This window comes from Cryptotermes secundus, unplaced genomic scaffold (assembly GCF_002891405.2).
Source record: "Cryptotermes secundus unplaced genomic scaffold, Csec_1.0 scaffold195, whole genome shotgun sequence".
Lineage (NCBI taxonomy): Eukaryota > Metazoa > Arthropoda > Insecta > Blattodea > Kalotermitidae > Cryptotermes > Cryptotermes secundus.
In genome coordinates, this window is record NW_019732859.1 from 89,715 (window position 1) to 106,743 (window position 17,029).

A 17,029-nucleotide genomic window follows, 5' to 3' on the forward strand; every position below is an offset into this window, starting at 1 on the left:
ACGACATGGCAGATCCTCACATTGCAGATGGAGGAGACATCCTCCAGGTATTCAGGGAAGCTGTGAATATATTGAATATGAAGTTGCAGACAGCCGACAAAGGTTCGTCCTTCAGCTTGGGGGTTGGGTGTGGGACTGACAACAACTCACCGTAAAAAATAAGCTTGTTACGAAAATGTTCAAGAGGCCTTGGACATGGACGGATTTTGTTAATAAACGGCCTAGGCGAAAGAAAATGGGTATGCGGTTTGATACCTGGAATGTTAGAACTATGTATAGGGCAGGTTCGTTCAGGGCAGTGGCGGAAGAAATCTCAAAATATAGGTTAGATTTTGTAGGAGTACAGGAGGTCAGATGGGAGTGAGATGGCAAAAACCAGCAGGCGAATATATACGTGGTTCTATCCAAAAGTTCCCGAAATTTGAATTTTGCGGCCGAATGGTTATGAGTACATCGAAATACCACTAGGTGTCTCCCCACACACCCTTCTTGAACAGTTCTTGAAATCGAAATCGAAGCTGATCAACCGCTCATCAACTCATCAAGCTCATCAAATTCCAAGGGAGTGGAAGCGAAAGTGAGTGAAGGTAAATACCACTTAGCGGTATATAGAGCTTATAGAGCCATTGATTACGTACATTCTCTAAGAGCTTGTGATGAATGTTTAAAATCAATGCATATTTTTCTGAAGTATTTTATTTGCCCATTTCTTGTAGTGGAGTCGATAAATGAATGTTTTCCTTTTAGCACCACACATGAAGTAATGTCCTCAAGAATACAACGGGAAATTTCGTTGATGTCTTCACAAGAGCATGCCACTGGACCCAGGCTTAGCTAAACGAGTCAGTTCAAACCATTCTTTGAGAGAAGTTTTAATGTTATGTGTATGTAGGCCATTCATTCATTCATTCATTTGTGCATTCATTTTATTTTATCTTTTAGATCAAAATACATTCCCATTATCGAAATACGTTAATGATTATGGTATAAATTTCTTGGAAATATAGCTTATTCTGTACATGTGCTTGTCAGTAGTCAAAAGTACAGCATTCTTTATTGAGATAATCATCTGTTGAATAATGGCATCCCTTAATAAGACCTTCAGTTCCTTTTTGAACTGGTTGTTACCTATTCGTTTTCCGTTGCTAGGCAATTTCTTATAGCCGATACACCCTGCTACTGATGGTTTACTGTTAGAAAGTTCTAAATTATGTATATTCCTATAGTGAGTATACTGTTAATATCTTTAGTCGCCTAAAGCTATTACTACATCATTCCAGTTGTTTTAACCCTGCTGTTTACTTTACAGCCCCTTTTTAAAAACATAAATACTGATCTAGTCAGTGCTTTTGATCTCTGTCCGCATACAGCGATTCTGTATGCCAGCAAGGGATAAATCGAACCACAAAATAGCATTCTTACATTCATATCAAGTATTATAGAGGGTCTGTTAATTATAAATAAGTTAACCACTGATTCTAATACAGGTTATTTCAATGTACTTCCCAGCATAGTTGATTGAGGCACTGTGCTACAAGCCGGAAGGTCACGGGTTCAAGTTCCGATGAGGTCATTGGATTTTTTTTTTCAATTGACCAAATCCTTCCAGCTGCACTATGGCCCTGGGGTCAACTCAGCCCCTAACAGAAATGAGTACCATGAATATTCTTGGGGGTAAAGGGCGGCTGGCACGTAGGGCTGATAAACTTGTCGCCATCTATGAGCTGATTGTCTAGAAAATGTGGGAACCTCAACATCTCACAATCCTATGGGCCTCCGCTGCCTGTTACAGGGATAGCTTTACTTTACTTTTACTTTACTTCCCAGTTCAGGTTACTGTTAATTATAACCCCAAAGGAAATTAGTACTTTTTACATTAACTATTTCCCTATTCATTATTGGGATTTTTAGTTCACTTTCCTGCCTGTTTTGCTTTGTCTGGAAGATAATTTAGTGCGTTTTGGTTTTGGTTTCCAAGTAGTCTCTTCTCTTTAGGAAGGGGACCACTTGCTGTTGTTATTGAAGATTGTATAACCATGCACAAGCATTTGTGAATGAGTTCTTCATTTCTCATATACTGTTATGTATGTCTGCATACCCATTTTATGGAACCTTTCACCCTATGTCATTTTCTGGAAACATGGCAGTTAGAGGTGGATGAAAGACCCATCTAATCAAGACTATAATATACGAATACTTATAGTTAACAGCATTATTTGACTGGATTTTATATACTTCCTCTTTCCCATTGATATGGGTGATTACCTTCTTTGCAACCTTCCTGTTTAACCAGATTGCATCCTCGCTGAACTCACTTTGACCATGAAGTTGAGGCAGCATATTGGTCTGAAACATAGGTATCTGCTTACAAGACTGCACAGTGTCAGAAGAAAGAAGACCAACGTGTGAATAGTCATTTCTGTGGAAACCTGAAAGTGAATATTTGAGTTTGACAAAATATGTTTGATGAGATAATTGTGTAATTGTATTAATGTGCAATGGTTTGTTTCAGAACTGTAACTAAAAATGATTCATATTGATCCGAAGTCAGAACCTGCCGAAGAGAATAGACCTGACCGTATAGTAATAACCAAAGCAAATGCATTGTATACTACATTTGGCAGTTCATATTGCATGGAACGTTTTTTCATAAACAGGACAGATTGCTGGCACAAGTTCACGGTTGGTTAATATTTCAGTTAGGGTGTAATTAATAATTTCATATAGCAACATATGTTTATAGTACATTTCTGAACAAGCATTTTCAAATAAAATTCATGCAATTTGTTTTCTTCCTTCACAGATTTCAGTTGTATAAATCTATTATTTTAATCATAGTTCAGGTAATGTTACTTTATAATCAAACAATGCAGTGACCTCAGTAGAGAACAGGTGTTGAGGGACAGCTTCAGTATCAGCATTATAAGTTCAATTAACATTTATCTATATTTGGAATCCCTATTATGCAGTGACTAAAATATTTATGTGAAATTTAAGGTATGTTCAGGCTCTGGTTGAGTGGGTAAAAGAGGTGCTCATTCAATTTTGCTGTTTGAGCAAAATAATCCTGAGGTTAGAGCAACCAGAAACATTCAGCCTGTTCATGGCAGACTTTGTGTTATGTGCCTGTAAAGTGTGGCAAGTAATGTTGCAATACAGTTTTATACTGCAACAAATATTTCATAGAAATTAGTATGACAGAAACATATGTAATTACACTGGGGGACATGATTAGATCTGTGCTGCTTTTGAATCTGTGGTGTAAAGAGGAGGGCATACTGAATTGTAATTTTGTCCATGGGTTAGGGTGCAAAATTACATTTTTTTTTTTTTTTTAGAAGAACCTTTAACCATATGTCATTTCATGACCCTCTACAAATTGATGTTATTTCATTTAGACTTTCCGTAAGACATAATGTGCATATTATGTGGAACCTTATAACCAGGTGTGTTCAGGAGCAGGTCAAACCAAACTTGCGCATAAAAGTTCAAGACAGATGAAAGGAATGCCCTGGAAGCAAGTCCAGCCTGGTCAGATGCTATATATAATGGAGGAATTATTCACAAGCCCCTGGTTAAGTGTGGGGATGTAAGCTGTTAAAAAAAATTTGCAATTGACAGCCAGTCGTTACAATTCTATTTGCACACCCGTGCCTCTAATATTCATTCAGAACACATTTTTTTCTGAGTAGAGACACCCAAAAGTGTATTTAGGTCCCAGAGTAATGTTTCTACAAAAATAAAATGGATAAAACCTGTATATCAGGTAGCTACAGCTCATATATTTGTGTGTAGTAGGAGTGCTTTACATTGAGTCCCATTAAAAATAGGACTCAAAATATAACATAAAAATTAATTTTGGGTTCCTAAGTAACATGACCCTTACAGTGAATTAAGGTGAATGGAATTTATACATGATAAAGCATATATTGTGAAGTGCCCTATAACATCAAAGTATGTGGAAGGACTAAATATATCTGTGAAAGATACAGTTGTGTTCTTGAATACGGTATGACACAATACATGTGAGTTCTACTATTCCGCACTGAAGAAAATCAGCCAGTATCTCTCTGTGTGTGTAAGTAGGAATCTGAGCAAGAGAGAGTAGGGAGAGAAGTTGTTTCTTTTGTTTAAAAAGGATGTTAGTTCTTTCACTTTTTATTCATTCCTACAGATTTATATGACTTAGTTACACGTTGCAGATTCTTCATGGCAGGATCCATGACAAGGAGTTCATTTTGAAACTAATCATGGATAATGTTTATCCAGTGGAACTTTTTCCAGTAATGGTAAGAATCTGTTATTTTCATTAAGTAAATTCTTTACATCAATGATCTATAGATTTTGGCAAAACATCTAATATCTTTGTAAACTATTTATGTAAAAATAAGGAATAATTTTTAAGACTGCAGCCATACCTAACAATGTTCCCACCACCTTAAAAGGCTAGATTTAACTTTTGTGATGGTTACAGTGATTTACGTATCAGGAAAATACAGTCGTGCTTCTGTGGTTTTTATAACAGGTTACAATCTCATATATTTTTACAACTTTTTGACACTGTCATTTTTATAATCAACATACTTGATTTAAACCAGAACAAACTTTCATGCATGTTATCAAGAGAAAGTGAAGGTTTCTGCTGTGTGGTTCACCGTTTCTTGGTGTGGTATTTCAGCTGTGGTCTAGTGGTCAGAGTTCCTGGCTACAGATCCTGAGGTCCCGGGTTCGATTCCTGGTGCTACCAGATTTTCTGAGAAGTAGTGGGTCTGGAATTGGGTCCATTCAGCCTTGTGAGGATAATTGAGGAGCTGTTTCAAGGAATGGCTGTGGGGATTCATTGTGCTGACCATGCGACACCCTCTATCCATTAAAGTTGGTACTAACTTCGTCAACAAGTGGCGGTTGCTTGGGTGGTATAGTTTGCTTGTGGACTTGAGCAACAGGGTTTGTTATTTTTTTGTTTGTAAACAAAAAAGAGAAGTTTATATTTAAATTTCATTTATTATTTAATGTGCATGAATGATTTCTGTGTTAATTAGCACCGTTGACTTGAAGTAAAATGTTTATGGAAAACATGTTCAGTATTTGAAGCACCTGCACTGGAGACCGTGTGAAGTGAATGTTGAGAATTGGCATCTCCTCATTTGTTAAAACTCTGGCATCTGCTCTGCTTAGTGTGTTAACATTTAACAAATGAAATATCTTCTTCCAAATTCATGAACTGCGGGGAGGAGAAAAGTTTTTTCATACACATAGTCTTGTTAATACTTCTATAGTGGTAATAACAAGGGTTGGGATCAACAAAATGTTCACTGAGATTATCCAAAATTGTATTTGCTGTGTGCAGTTGAACCCTATCCTGCTGAAGAGCATTTCCTCAAACTGAACACTCGTGCATCGGAGAAATGGTGTTAAGTCTTCATCAGGGACTTTCCAGTAGTATTCAGATATCACTGTATTGGCTAGGAAAATTTGGCCAGCAGTGCACTATGCCATTAACTAGTTGCAACGATCAGTGGAGACCTAAGTCTGAAGGTTTTGGACATGCATACATGATTCAGGACACGCAAAAGGAACCCATCCTATAGATGGGATCTGATGAAATGCTACCGAAACATGTTTATGATAGACCCTTCACGATGAGATTTGCTGATAGAAGTGAATGGAAAGGGGTTTCAACTCAATAGAAAGAGGGGACTAATCTGGTATACAGATGGCTCCAAGACAAATATGGGCACTGTAGCTGGAGTGTATTGGAGTGTATTGTGATGGAACAGGGCAAAAATGCAGTTTCGGCCTTGGTCAGTATACAAAACAGTATTCCAGGCAGAAGTGTGTGCCACTAAGGCATGCGCCAATGAGAATTTAGATAGAAACTATAAAAATAGGAATATCTATATTCTATCAGATAGTCAAGCCCCAGATGGGGTTTGACACCAAGAAAGACTGACTGAATGACTGTCAGTCGCAATGCGACTTTGACTTTGACTTGAAGTGATACAGGAAGTTACCATGTGTAGCAGCACTTTCTCACAAGCCTACTTGCAAATTACTGACAAAATTATGTGTTTATGTTGAATATTTCAGTTGATGTATGCAGTTTAAACTGAAGCATTTTATTTATTGCCCCTGTGTTTTACAGTATAAGGAAGAAGGAGAGCACACGTGCTTTCTGGCAAAGAGATGTGGTTCAGCCATTGAGAAGCTTTGCCGATCACGTCTGGTCATTAACACCCCCAGTGGTCTCCCTGTAAGTTTACATTAATTTTTCACTTTTGCAGAATATCATTCTCCATTCTGATATGTCCAGTAAAATTCTGGCAGGATCAGGCAAGACCTCAGGAATCACATGGATTTCCAGAATTTGGAGGCAAGGAATAAAAGTAATAATAACTGGTTCATTTATCAGTAGAAGTATAGTACAGTGCTTGTTTTTTAAAATGCAACCATAAGTGATATTTATATATTTAAAAAAGTTTCAAAAACATTTCAGTTACAAAAAGAAGTGTAGAATATGAAAATTGTGTACAGTAAATGTTAGAAGGTGTATCCTGCCTCTTCTCTGCAGTGTTTTACTTGAATTATTATATTCTGTGCCAACTTCTGAAGGGTAACTTCCTTGATGTTCCCAGTAGCTATTTCAGTGTTTACTTTTAGCTGTTTGATTATTCTTGGATTGTTTTCAAACACACCACTTTTAAGAGGCTGTAATCCTTTGGGAATGATTCTGGGGGGAGAAAACTCATCCACCATTTCCATGGTTTCATGTGCAGTGTGGCATGTGGCTGCATCTTATTAGAACTAACAGTTTCATTGGCCATTTATTTGTAAGGCAACGAACTGCATTGCAGTATCTTGATAAACTTCTCCTGTTATGGTTGTTCAAAAAAATGTCGCTGGTTATTCTTTTGTCTGACATTGAACACCAGATGTATTTTCTGAGTGTGTAGCAGAGATTGATGACATTTATGGTTGTTCTCTGCACTCCACACCTAACTGTTTTGTGAATTATTGTACCCATTAAGATGAATCTCTCTCTCTCTCTACCCCCTCCCTCTTTCCCTCTGCAGAGATTGAGACTAGCTCTGTCAATTGAGCCCAACTGCATAGGCTTTACCTGAAGATGGAGAGAGTCTAGTCTCCAAAACATTTGTTTTAAATGAAAATGGGACATGGATAATGTCCAGAAACGTAATGTTTGTACTCTGTTAATATTCACCAGATTGTCAAAATCTGTTCATCATTACGTTATTTCAGTCCTGCACATCCCGCTGCTGGTGCGCATTTAAATGTCAGTTCCTGTTAGGACGCTTACATTGTATTTAAAAATGCTGTATCTAATACAGTTTTTATGACGAATGGAATTAACTTTGTTTTTATCAGCAAAGAACATAGTGCTGCATGGTATAACGTAAGATTTGAAAATATTTAGACAAAGAAGTTATACTGTATTTTTAATTTTATGCATACTGTAAAAACCATTCCATCTGTATCAGTGACAGTTATTTATCCACATGCATGTTATAGAAGACCTCAGCTTCCATGATATGTGTACCTTTATTTTCTTTTGTTAAAAATTTCTCACTTAGTGTGCGGTGGTGTCCAGCTGGGTCCACTCAGCACGGTGGCCACTGATTGGCCTATTGTACCTGTCTCAGGTGATTATGATGATGGAGAATTGGTGGAATGAAGATTCGCAAGTGAAACTGAAGTACTCAGTGAAAACCTGCCCCAGTGCCACTTTGTCCACCACAAATCCCACTTGACCAGAACTGAGATAGAACCCTGGCTGCCGTACTGGGAAGCCAGCAACTAACTGCTTGAGCTATGGTGCAGCCTTATTTTTTTTTTTTTGTTACATTTGTGAGAAACCTGATGACTTCACATATTTTTCTTTTCTTTAACAGGTGGAACTTGAAATTATTCTTGCATTTGCTCACATCAATGATATCCTTGTCAATGTACATGAGAGCATCATTAAAGTGATGAACAAGAGATTCAACAAAAGCACAAAACATCTTGATCTCTCAAACTTCCACAGGGATCCAGGTATGACAATACAAATGTTCTGTTTACAGTAATGTCCTCTGTGTTACATATAAGTGCCCATCCTCCTGCAGTCCCTTGAGACCAGGAACTCAGTACATGTGCAGGGGACTGTTAATCTCTGTTAGCTGTGCATTTCATAATTGTAAGGAAGCATGTGTGTAGTCCAGTTGGCTTAGCTACATTTTTCCAGTACAAGTTGTTATTGTTATACATGTTTCCATTGTCTGCATTTTCATGCCTTGGGAGTTCTGTGCATCATGTCCTATCTGCAGTCACAGTAGAGTCTGCTGTTTGTTGCCGTGAGTTGCATGGACAGTTTCCCTGACATCCCACCATTTTAAGAATGTCATGTCATTTCCTATTCCTTCACTGTCTTTGTCTCTGCACGTTTAGTGATATCTGCTTTTATATGTTAATAATGTTTGGATCTGTCAAAGAATGGTTGGCAAAAGAGAAATGATCCTGGGAGTGAAAATAAGGAAGTGAAGAAGAGGGCTGACAAGAGTCTCATTCTTTGGAAGTGAAGTTGGAGGTACTTGATCAGTTTGATAGAGGCGAGCCTAGCATTGATAGGATTGAGTGATATTGTTTATGCAGTTTGTAAGAATGGCCAGTCTGTTCCTGTAGTTACAGAATCTTGATGTGGCAGATCAGACAAAATGGAAGGGATGTTTTTCACATGGATAAGTCGTCAGAACCAGCAAAGTATGCCTTTGTCTGGACCAGTCAGTCAGGAAGTGGCAAGGAGTGTCTAAGAAGGTCTGCTGACAGATACAAAGGAACAGATGCATTTTGCTTCAGATTGTGCTGGTTCAGTCACTCTAAGTGTCACCATGAATTCCACCCTCTCAGAATGGTTGGTGAGGCAGGAGCTGCAGAGCACTTAAAGAATTATCCGCTCTCTTCCAAGCAGTGATTATGGAATGAGTTTGCTCACTGAAGCAACTGTTTATCCGTGATGAAATGGTCCTATCCTGCAAGTATGTGCCAAGTGACACATTCATGTTCATCAAACAGATCACACCACCCAGGTTGAAAGCTGCCAAAGCCTGCTGCATGTTGCTCTTGGGAGGGAAACACTTCTAGGGACCACAAGTTAAGGCCTTTCATGGTATACCAGTGAGAAATGCATGGACACTGGGGAGATAAGCCTGTATGAAAACAATGTTGCCTTTTTTTTTTTAGGTGCAAGATATTTAATGATGCTATCAGGAGTCAAGACTGTAGTGTTGAATGGTAGGATGGTACATGAATGAGAATTGGAAAGAATTGGAAGGAAACAGTCATGGCATAATCAAGGTACAATACTGACATTTACCTGGGGGACTGAGGAAAACCATGACAACCTCAGTCAGAGTAACCGGTGCCTCAACAGATATTTTAACTGAATACAAGTCTATACCAGCGTTTCGGCCTGTTCAGTAAGTTTCCCATAATTAGGGCGAATAAGAGGCCCTGGATAGTGTCAGATGTTTTCAGTGAATGTTTGAATGGTAGGATGAATAGATGAATGATGATTTTGAAGGAAGCAGTAATGGCCTACTCAAGGTAGTATCCTGACATTTGCCCTGACGGATGGAGGAAAACCACGAAACGCCTCAGTCACAGTATAACCTTGTGCCCAAAGAGATTCAAACTGATCACATTCTGGAAGTGAGTCTAGAGCTTTGTCAACCCATTGGTAAGATTTTCTGTTTGGGGGTGAATAAGAGGGGCTGGATAATACCTGCTGTTTTCAGTGAATGTATGAGTGGTAGGATGGTAGATTGGAATGAAGCAGTCATGGCTGGATCAAGGTCCTGAAACTGACCTTTCCCATCCATCCCTCGATGTTCCTTAGCTTCACTAGAATGTTGCCACACATACTGCACTTTCTCTCTTTTTGGTTAGGCTGTAGCAGTAGAAGCATACATAATTAGGTTTAATTGTTCAGGAGTGGTGCCACCATAAGTCATGCTTGTGGAAGCAATGGAAGATAGTGGGGATGCAGATAAGGGAAACTAGCTGAGATGTAGTGTAAGGATGTTTGGGAATTCACACCAGAGCACAATGAGTTGATTTGCCTAGCAAATATGACAACTGCTACCCTTGAAGTTAATGACCAATTCAATGAAACCTTGCAGATAACCGTTGTGCTGGAGATCACTTCTCAGGCCGCTGATTTCTTTAACCAGGTCTTATCGTTCTTGGCATATGGTGGGAGCTCTATTGTGAAGACTCCAAATCAAACCTCTATTCACATGCGGCAGATGGTTAGGGTTGAAGTTAAGGTACCAGCCAGTGTGGGTGGGTTTCCTGTAGACTTTGGTGGCTAGTGTCGTCTCTTCCCTGCTGACCAGCGCATCAAGAAAGGAAATTGCACTATCTGGTTCTGTTTCCATGGTGAACTGGATGGATGGCCTTAAACTGTTGAGGTGGCTGAGGAAATCCTGTAACCGCTCTGGACCATGAGGCCAGACCACAAACGTGTCATCAACGTACTGGAGCCACAGTGGTGGTTTATGTTGTGCCGAGTCAAGAGCCAATTTCTCAAAATGCTCCATGAAGATGTTGCTCACAATGGGTGATAAGGAGCTTCCCATAGCCATGCCCTCTTTCTGCTGGAAGAACTTGTCGTCCACCTCAAAATATGTGGTTCTCTGACAAACCTCCAGCAGCTCCATGATGTCTTCTACCTAACACACACTTGGGAGTTCACTCATGAGAACAAGGCCAAAAAGAGATCTGTAACAGACAGCACAGTGCATCTACAGTATTCCCTGAGTGTGGAAGAAGCTATATTGGGGAAACAGGGAGACCTCTAGCCATGCAGCTCTGTGAACATAGGCACAATCTCCAGCAGGGTCTTGTAGAAAAATCAAAATTAACCCAACATTCCTCTGAAGAGGGTCACAGAGTAGGCTGGGATGATGCCAGGATTTTGGAAATTGAAAGTAATGGCAGGTATAGGAAATATAAGCATGCTTAACCAATGCAATCAGCCAACCCAGTTTGGACATTTCTCTTATCTGGATACCCCTCATCAGCAATGGGGTTCCTAACTCACAGAGAAGATCTGTATGAAGTGATAGACTCTTCATGCATTTCCACAAGGTTCCAGTCTCAAGTGTTCAGGTTTTACTCCCCAGATGGCACTAGTGGTAGATATGGGTGTTCACAATTTTTTGCCGTCGTCATCGTTCACAATTAGGATTATGGAACATGCGAGAAATGTGTGTATAATGCAAAGATTTGACATGTTGTTAAAATAAAATTGTGTATTGACCTAGTGTGTAAACAGTGCTGATGTAATATGTGACATAATGTTCAAATATGAGAGAGTATCTTGGATTATCCTTGGTTCTCAGCTAGTCATGTATCTTATTCCTTTCATTAGCTTCAGTAATGAGTACTTGAATGTAATGTCATTTAAGTTCCCATCATTGGAGCACATGCACGTACAGTAAAGGTAAAAGGCGTCATGCTCATTGAATGACAGATTGAGGAACTGATCTTTATTTATTACAGATTTACGTGATCTCGTATTCTGCCCACTATCACAGGCCACAATCTTCCATCATGTGTTGAATGCATTCAAATCGAATCTACCACCAGTGAAATCCCTCAACTTGTCTCACAATGACATATGTTCCCTCAAGTCTCTTGAAGCCATGTGGCAGCGGCAACAGCCACTTGTGAAAGTGGACCTCAGGCACAACATGGTAATTAGACTGCAAGATTGTACTTTCATTTATCATTTCATCTTCAGGCAACAAAAAACAGGTGCCAGAAATGAGATTTGAGGATCTTGCAGTGATGACTGTGAAGATACTGCCTTCGGGAATGTGATACTATTTTTTTTTATTACTTTTTGGGGTGGGACTGAGTCCACTTGGTACTGCAGCCACTTCTGGCCTATTGTACCACCTCAGATGATAGGTGAGGGTGATTGTGGAGCAATTGTTGGAATGAAGAATAGCCAGAGAAACCGAAGCACTCAGAGAAAACCTGCCCCAGTGCCACTTTGTCCACCACAAATCCCACTTGACCAGACCCGGGATCGAACCTGGGCTGCCGCGGTAGGAAGCCAGCAACTGACCGCTTGAGCTATGGCACGGCCAGGTGATACTATTAGTCGGGTAGACAGTTGCATTATGGAGGAACATGGTGCCTGTGTCTTCAGGATAGAAGAGTTAAACTATCGTAACTTGTACATGGAGGCAGCATTTTCCTTCAAAATGTCAAGCCCTAGAAGGTGATCGGATTTACTGAGCGCTTACGCAACTCATAACTGGAAGTAACTATAACGCCCTCACTGGTTTACACACTCTTAACTGCAGCACACATAAAGTCTTTATCTTCCATAGTTGTTTCCTGGTAACGGATCCTAACAGTGTCCTCTGTTTATATCATTAGTGGTTGGCGAATATCCCACAACTGACTAACTCTCAGGCTGGAGGCCATCTGACACCAAACTCCTAGTCCTCTCCACTGACTAACTGCAGCTCCCAGCTTGTCCTACTTATAACATCTCAGGATGGACTGCATAGGAAACACCACTCCTCCTCATAGTTCAGTGGCTTCAATGGGAACATGTTTGTTTGTGAAGGCTTTACTCACTGATGACTGTGGTATATTTGCTTATCTCAGGGTCATTGCCCAGCAACAGGTCTAGCTGCTGCAACATAAACAATGGGACTCTGGGAGACAGATTGTTAATTGATGGCATCATGAACTGAGGACCACTGTACATGTGGGGCTATTTCATTCAAGTTTGACACCCATTCCTGGTGGGACTCTCAGATAATCCTAGTTTGTTATTTGTAGCTCTCATGGCGACTAGGCAATGAAGTCTTCCCTGGTTGATCAGCCGTGTAATGTGGAATTTGATGATGTCCCCTTCATCAAGCACTGTTGCAATGTCCATTGTGTCTGCATGTATTTATACTGCAGCATGTACCACTGAGGGATCAGTCGGTGAAGTGAGAGAGCTGCTGGTGGCCTGTCCCAATACAGACCACTGACCACTGACTGGACATTTCTACCCACATTTCCTCCAGTTGCCCACAGTGGAACAAGGCCACACTGACTGCACAACTGCTCACTGGTACCCCCAGTGGTCTGCACTGGAACAGGACACTACTGACCCTCAGATTTTGCTCACTGTTCTTTCAGCGGGCATTCTCTGAAACAATGGATACCAGTTCCATATTGACAAGGGTGCCTGGGAAGATTTCATTGATCCTAGGTTATATAGGTGTCCTCTTAAGTGACAGTGACCAATGTCCATGGAGCAGAGTTCTTGGAAATCTAATAATTACTGTGCTACTGAACAAATTCCCCACTGTGCTTGAAACCCAGAGATTTAGTACCATGTTCACCACAAGCCTGCCTATGTGTTATGACTAATAAAGAAAATATTGTGACACTTTTATCCCTTAATTAACACAAACATGTGTTTGGAGGTAATTTTCTCTATGTTGTAGTGTCAGATGGTAGGCAGGGCTGCTGCATGTATGTATATGTGATAAAAACTATACTTTTAGAAATATTTTTAAGGTATATAGTACATATTTCTTAGAATTTGAGGGTATCTCAGCAGTGACAATGAAGTTTACTGTCTTCTGGGGTGTGAACTCGTATAATTTGTGTTTGGTAAGCAGTGTTTTGGAATAACATGTTGCCACCATCTTCACAGTACCTGCCTGGTCATATTTTGCCCATTTTTCACCCCAAAATGAACATACTTCTTAAAGAAATGATGAAGTTGTTTTGTGATGCATCAAGGACTCAGTGTTAGAGAATTGCCTGAGATACAGTCATCTAGTCTGTCCCTGAACGTCAGGATTCTTGAATGCTTCAGAGTTTGTACATTGTGGTATGTTCTTTCAGATAAAACATGTGAGAGACCTGGAAGTCTTACGACAGCTTCAAGTCACTGAACTCCTACTGGATCAGAACCCTCTCTGCCAGCATTTTGATAGCGAGTATTCATATACCAGGTAATCAGACTCGGTTATTTCGTTACACAAACACATTGTTACTGTGTGGGATTTGAGTTTCTTATGGCAGTGCCTGAAAAGTACTGTTTGCTGGGATATAGTGGCGTGTAGTCTGGTAGAAGTTCACTCTCTACGAGGTCAGAGAGTATGCCAAGCAAATAGCCAAGTCAGCAAGCAAATGGAATCATATGTCAGACTGAGGAGATAAGGCAAGAAAAGGAACTTGGGGTGGGGGGGGACCAGTGGAGGAAAGGGAAGCTATTGGTTCTGTGTAAGGTCTTCTACTAACCTTTATCCTAGGGCCATACCATACCTCAAGCGGTTAGTCGCTGGCTTCCCACTGTGGTGGCCCAGATTTGATCCTGGGTCTGTGCAAGTGGAATTTGTGGTGGATGAAGTGGAGCTGGGGTAGGTTTTCTCCGAGTACTTCGATTTCCCCTGCCAATCTTCATTCCACCAATTGTTCCACAATCACCCTCACCTATCATCTGGGGCTGGTACAATAGGCCAGAAGTGGCCACAGTACAAGGGACTTAGTTTCACCCCACTAGCAATAAAAAAAAAACTTTATCCTTGTTCCACCTGCTCCCAAATGCTGATCCATGTGGAGGCGGCGTCGAATACCTTCACCGTGACCCTGCAAGTCATAGGAGGCGATGGAAAGGGAAGTCTTGAATCTGAGACAGTAAAATATAGTCGCAAGTCCCAAGGGACTCGGACACAAGAAAGACTGCTCTGGCAGATCTGCAAAAAGCGTTGGTGAACAAAATTAATGTGGTTCAGGCCTGTATAAACTCTTGGTGGGCATCACTTCCAACACCTTTTATAAGTGCACAGTGACTTTCCAAACACACTGTATGCGATTCTTGTTGAAATAACTTTTTCGGAAGACAGAGCGTGACAGTGACATTTATTAATCTTTCAAAACACAATATTTTTAAGGTTTTAATTTATATTTTGATATAAGAATAATATTATGAAAATATATTGGGATGCTAGGAGGCGAATATAATTCCTTCAAGTGCCTGAGCATTAGATATATTTTGACATGTTATAAATATGGGTGTAAATTTTGTGTGAAATGTTTGTTACTTGGTTTGCTGTGCTGTGGTGAGTTTAAAACGAACATTCTGTAAGAAGTGCACGGATTCATGTTTCAGAAGCTTCATGCTATTCTGCCTCCTGAGCAGTTCAGTGTAGATCATGAAGTTTTGTGCAAAAAGGGAGTTAGTTAAAGGAGTGACATTTTGCATCTGCAAGCCCTGATCTTTTAAACCCCTCAAATGCACCTCATGAATACTAGTTTTGAAATAGAAGATGATTAAGAATTAACATCTATGTTCTTTTTTGTTCCAGTGCAGTCAGGGGAGTCTTACCATCACTTGTGAAACTAGTAAGTGGCTGAAATATCATTACAACTTAACCTTACTAAATTTAATCCCTGGATAATGAAACCCTCATGTTGCCTGGATCTTGCACTAGTGTCTAGCCTCTAGTCTTCTCGAATTCAGCTTAGCTCTCAAAAGCATGCTGATTGACTGCCGACTCACATCTCCTTTGCTGCTGCTACTACTGCTGCTCTGCATTTGCTTGGTGTACTGGATAGGGGACACCGAGCTGAACAATTGAGCTATCCGTTGTCAAGAAAACAACACCTGCAGTATGCAAGAAACGTTTGTCTGTGTTGCTGTGAGAACGGTGCTTATTGAGCCATTGGCTGCCAATGGATGTCTGGTTTTTGCTCATATTCCAGCTTTCAGGCCATTTGCTGAGCATTGCTCAACAACCGAGTGTTTCGGCTGGTCGTCCCAGATACATGTATCAACAAGCCGTTATCTATGCAATGGATTCACATGTCACAGTACCGAAGAACTGAAACACTGCGTACTAGCGAGCCTCTAAATAAATCAGTGTGTGAAGTCTATTCATAGACTTCAAGAAAGCCTATGATTCAGTTAAGAGGGAAGTATTGAACAATATTCTGATAAGAGTTTAGGATACCCATGAAACTACTTAGACCGATTAAAATGTGTTTGAATGAAACGGATAGTAAAGTCCATGTAAGTAAACATCTGTCTGATAAATTTCCTATCCAGAATGGTCTAAAACAAGGAGATGCTTTATCGCCACTTCTTTTCAACTTTGCTTTAGAATATGCCATTAGGAAGGTCCAGGGAAACCAGGTGGGACTGAAATTAAATGGGTCACATCAGCTGTTGGTCTATGCTGATGATGTGAATCTACTGGGTGATAATGTAGATACCTTAAAGAAAAACACACGAACTTTAATTGACGCAGGTAAAGAGGTCATTCTAGAAGTGAACACTGAGAAAACTAAGTATATGTTGCTGTCTCGTTGCCAGAATGCAGGGCAAAATCATGACATAAAGATAGGAAACAGATGTTTTGAAAATGTGGCACAGTTCAGATATTTGGGAACAACAATAACAAATCAAAACCTGATTCAGGAGGAAATTAAGAGGAGATTGAACTCGGGTAATGCTTGCTACCATTCAGTCCAGAACCATTTGTCTTCTCATCTGCTGTCCAAAAACATAAAAATTAGAATATACAAAACTATAATTGTGCCTGTGGTTTTGTATGGGTGTGAAACTTGTCTCTGACATTAATGGAGGGAGATAGACTGAGGGTGTTTGAGAATATTTGGACCAAAGAGGGATGAAGTGACTGGAGGTTGGAGAAAACTGCATAATGAGGAGCTTCATAACGTGTACTCTTCTCCAAGTATAATTAGAATGATCAAGTCAAGGAGGATGAGGTGGGCAGGGCATGTAGCACGAATGGGGGAGACGAACCCGTATAGGTTATTGGTGGGAAAGCGAGAAGGAAAGAGACCACTGGGAAGACCAAAGCATAGGTGGGTGGACAGTATTGAAATAGATCTTATAGAGATAGGATGGGATGATGTGGCGTGGATTTGATTGATCTGGCTCAGGATAGGGACCAGTGGAGGGCTTGTGTGAACATGGTAATGA

General features: G+C 40.2%; 1 protein-coding gene across 7 annotated transcripts in view; it reads left to right on the forward strand.

Annotated features, from left to right (window-relative positions):
- The first annotated feature begins 488 nt into the window (after positions 1–488).
- Positions 489–17,029, forward strand: part of LOC111867789 (nuclear RNA export factor 1) — a 29,980-nt gene continuing 13,439 nt past the window's right edge. For 2 of the 7 annotated variants that reach the window (XM_023857943.2, XM_023857949.2), the window contains exons 1-8: positions 489–587; positions 2,513–2,682; positions 4,203–4,289; positions 6,146–6,253; positions 7,911–8,052; positions 11,560–11,753; positions 13,924–14,033; positions 15,390–15,426. In XM_023857943.2, coding sequence (XP_023713711.1) covers positions 2,527–2,682; positions 4,203–4,289; positions 6,146–6,253; positions 7,911–8,052; positions 11,560–11,753; positions 13,924–14,033; positions 15,390–15,426 — 834 coding nt within the window. In that variant the 5' untranslated portion in view covers positions 489–587; positions 2,513–2,526. Of the gene's footprint in view, positions 588–747; positions 885–2,512; positions 2,683–4,202; positions 4,290–6,145; positions 6,254–6,284; positions 6,387–7,910; positions 8,053–11,559; positions 11,754–13,923; positions 14,034–15,389; positions 15,427–17,029 lie in introns of all 7 variants that reach the window. The other 5 variants (XM_023857944.2, XM_023857945.2, XM_033752807.1 and 2 more) reach the window with 5 other exon arrangements.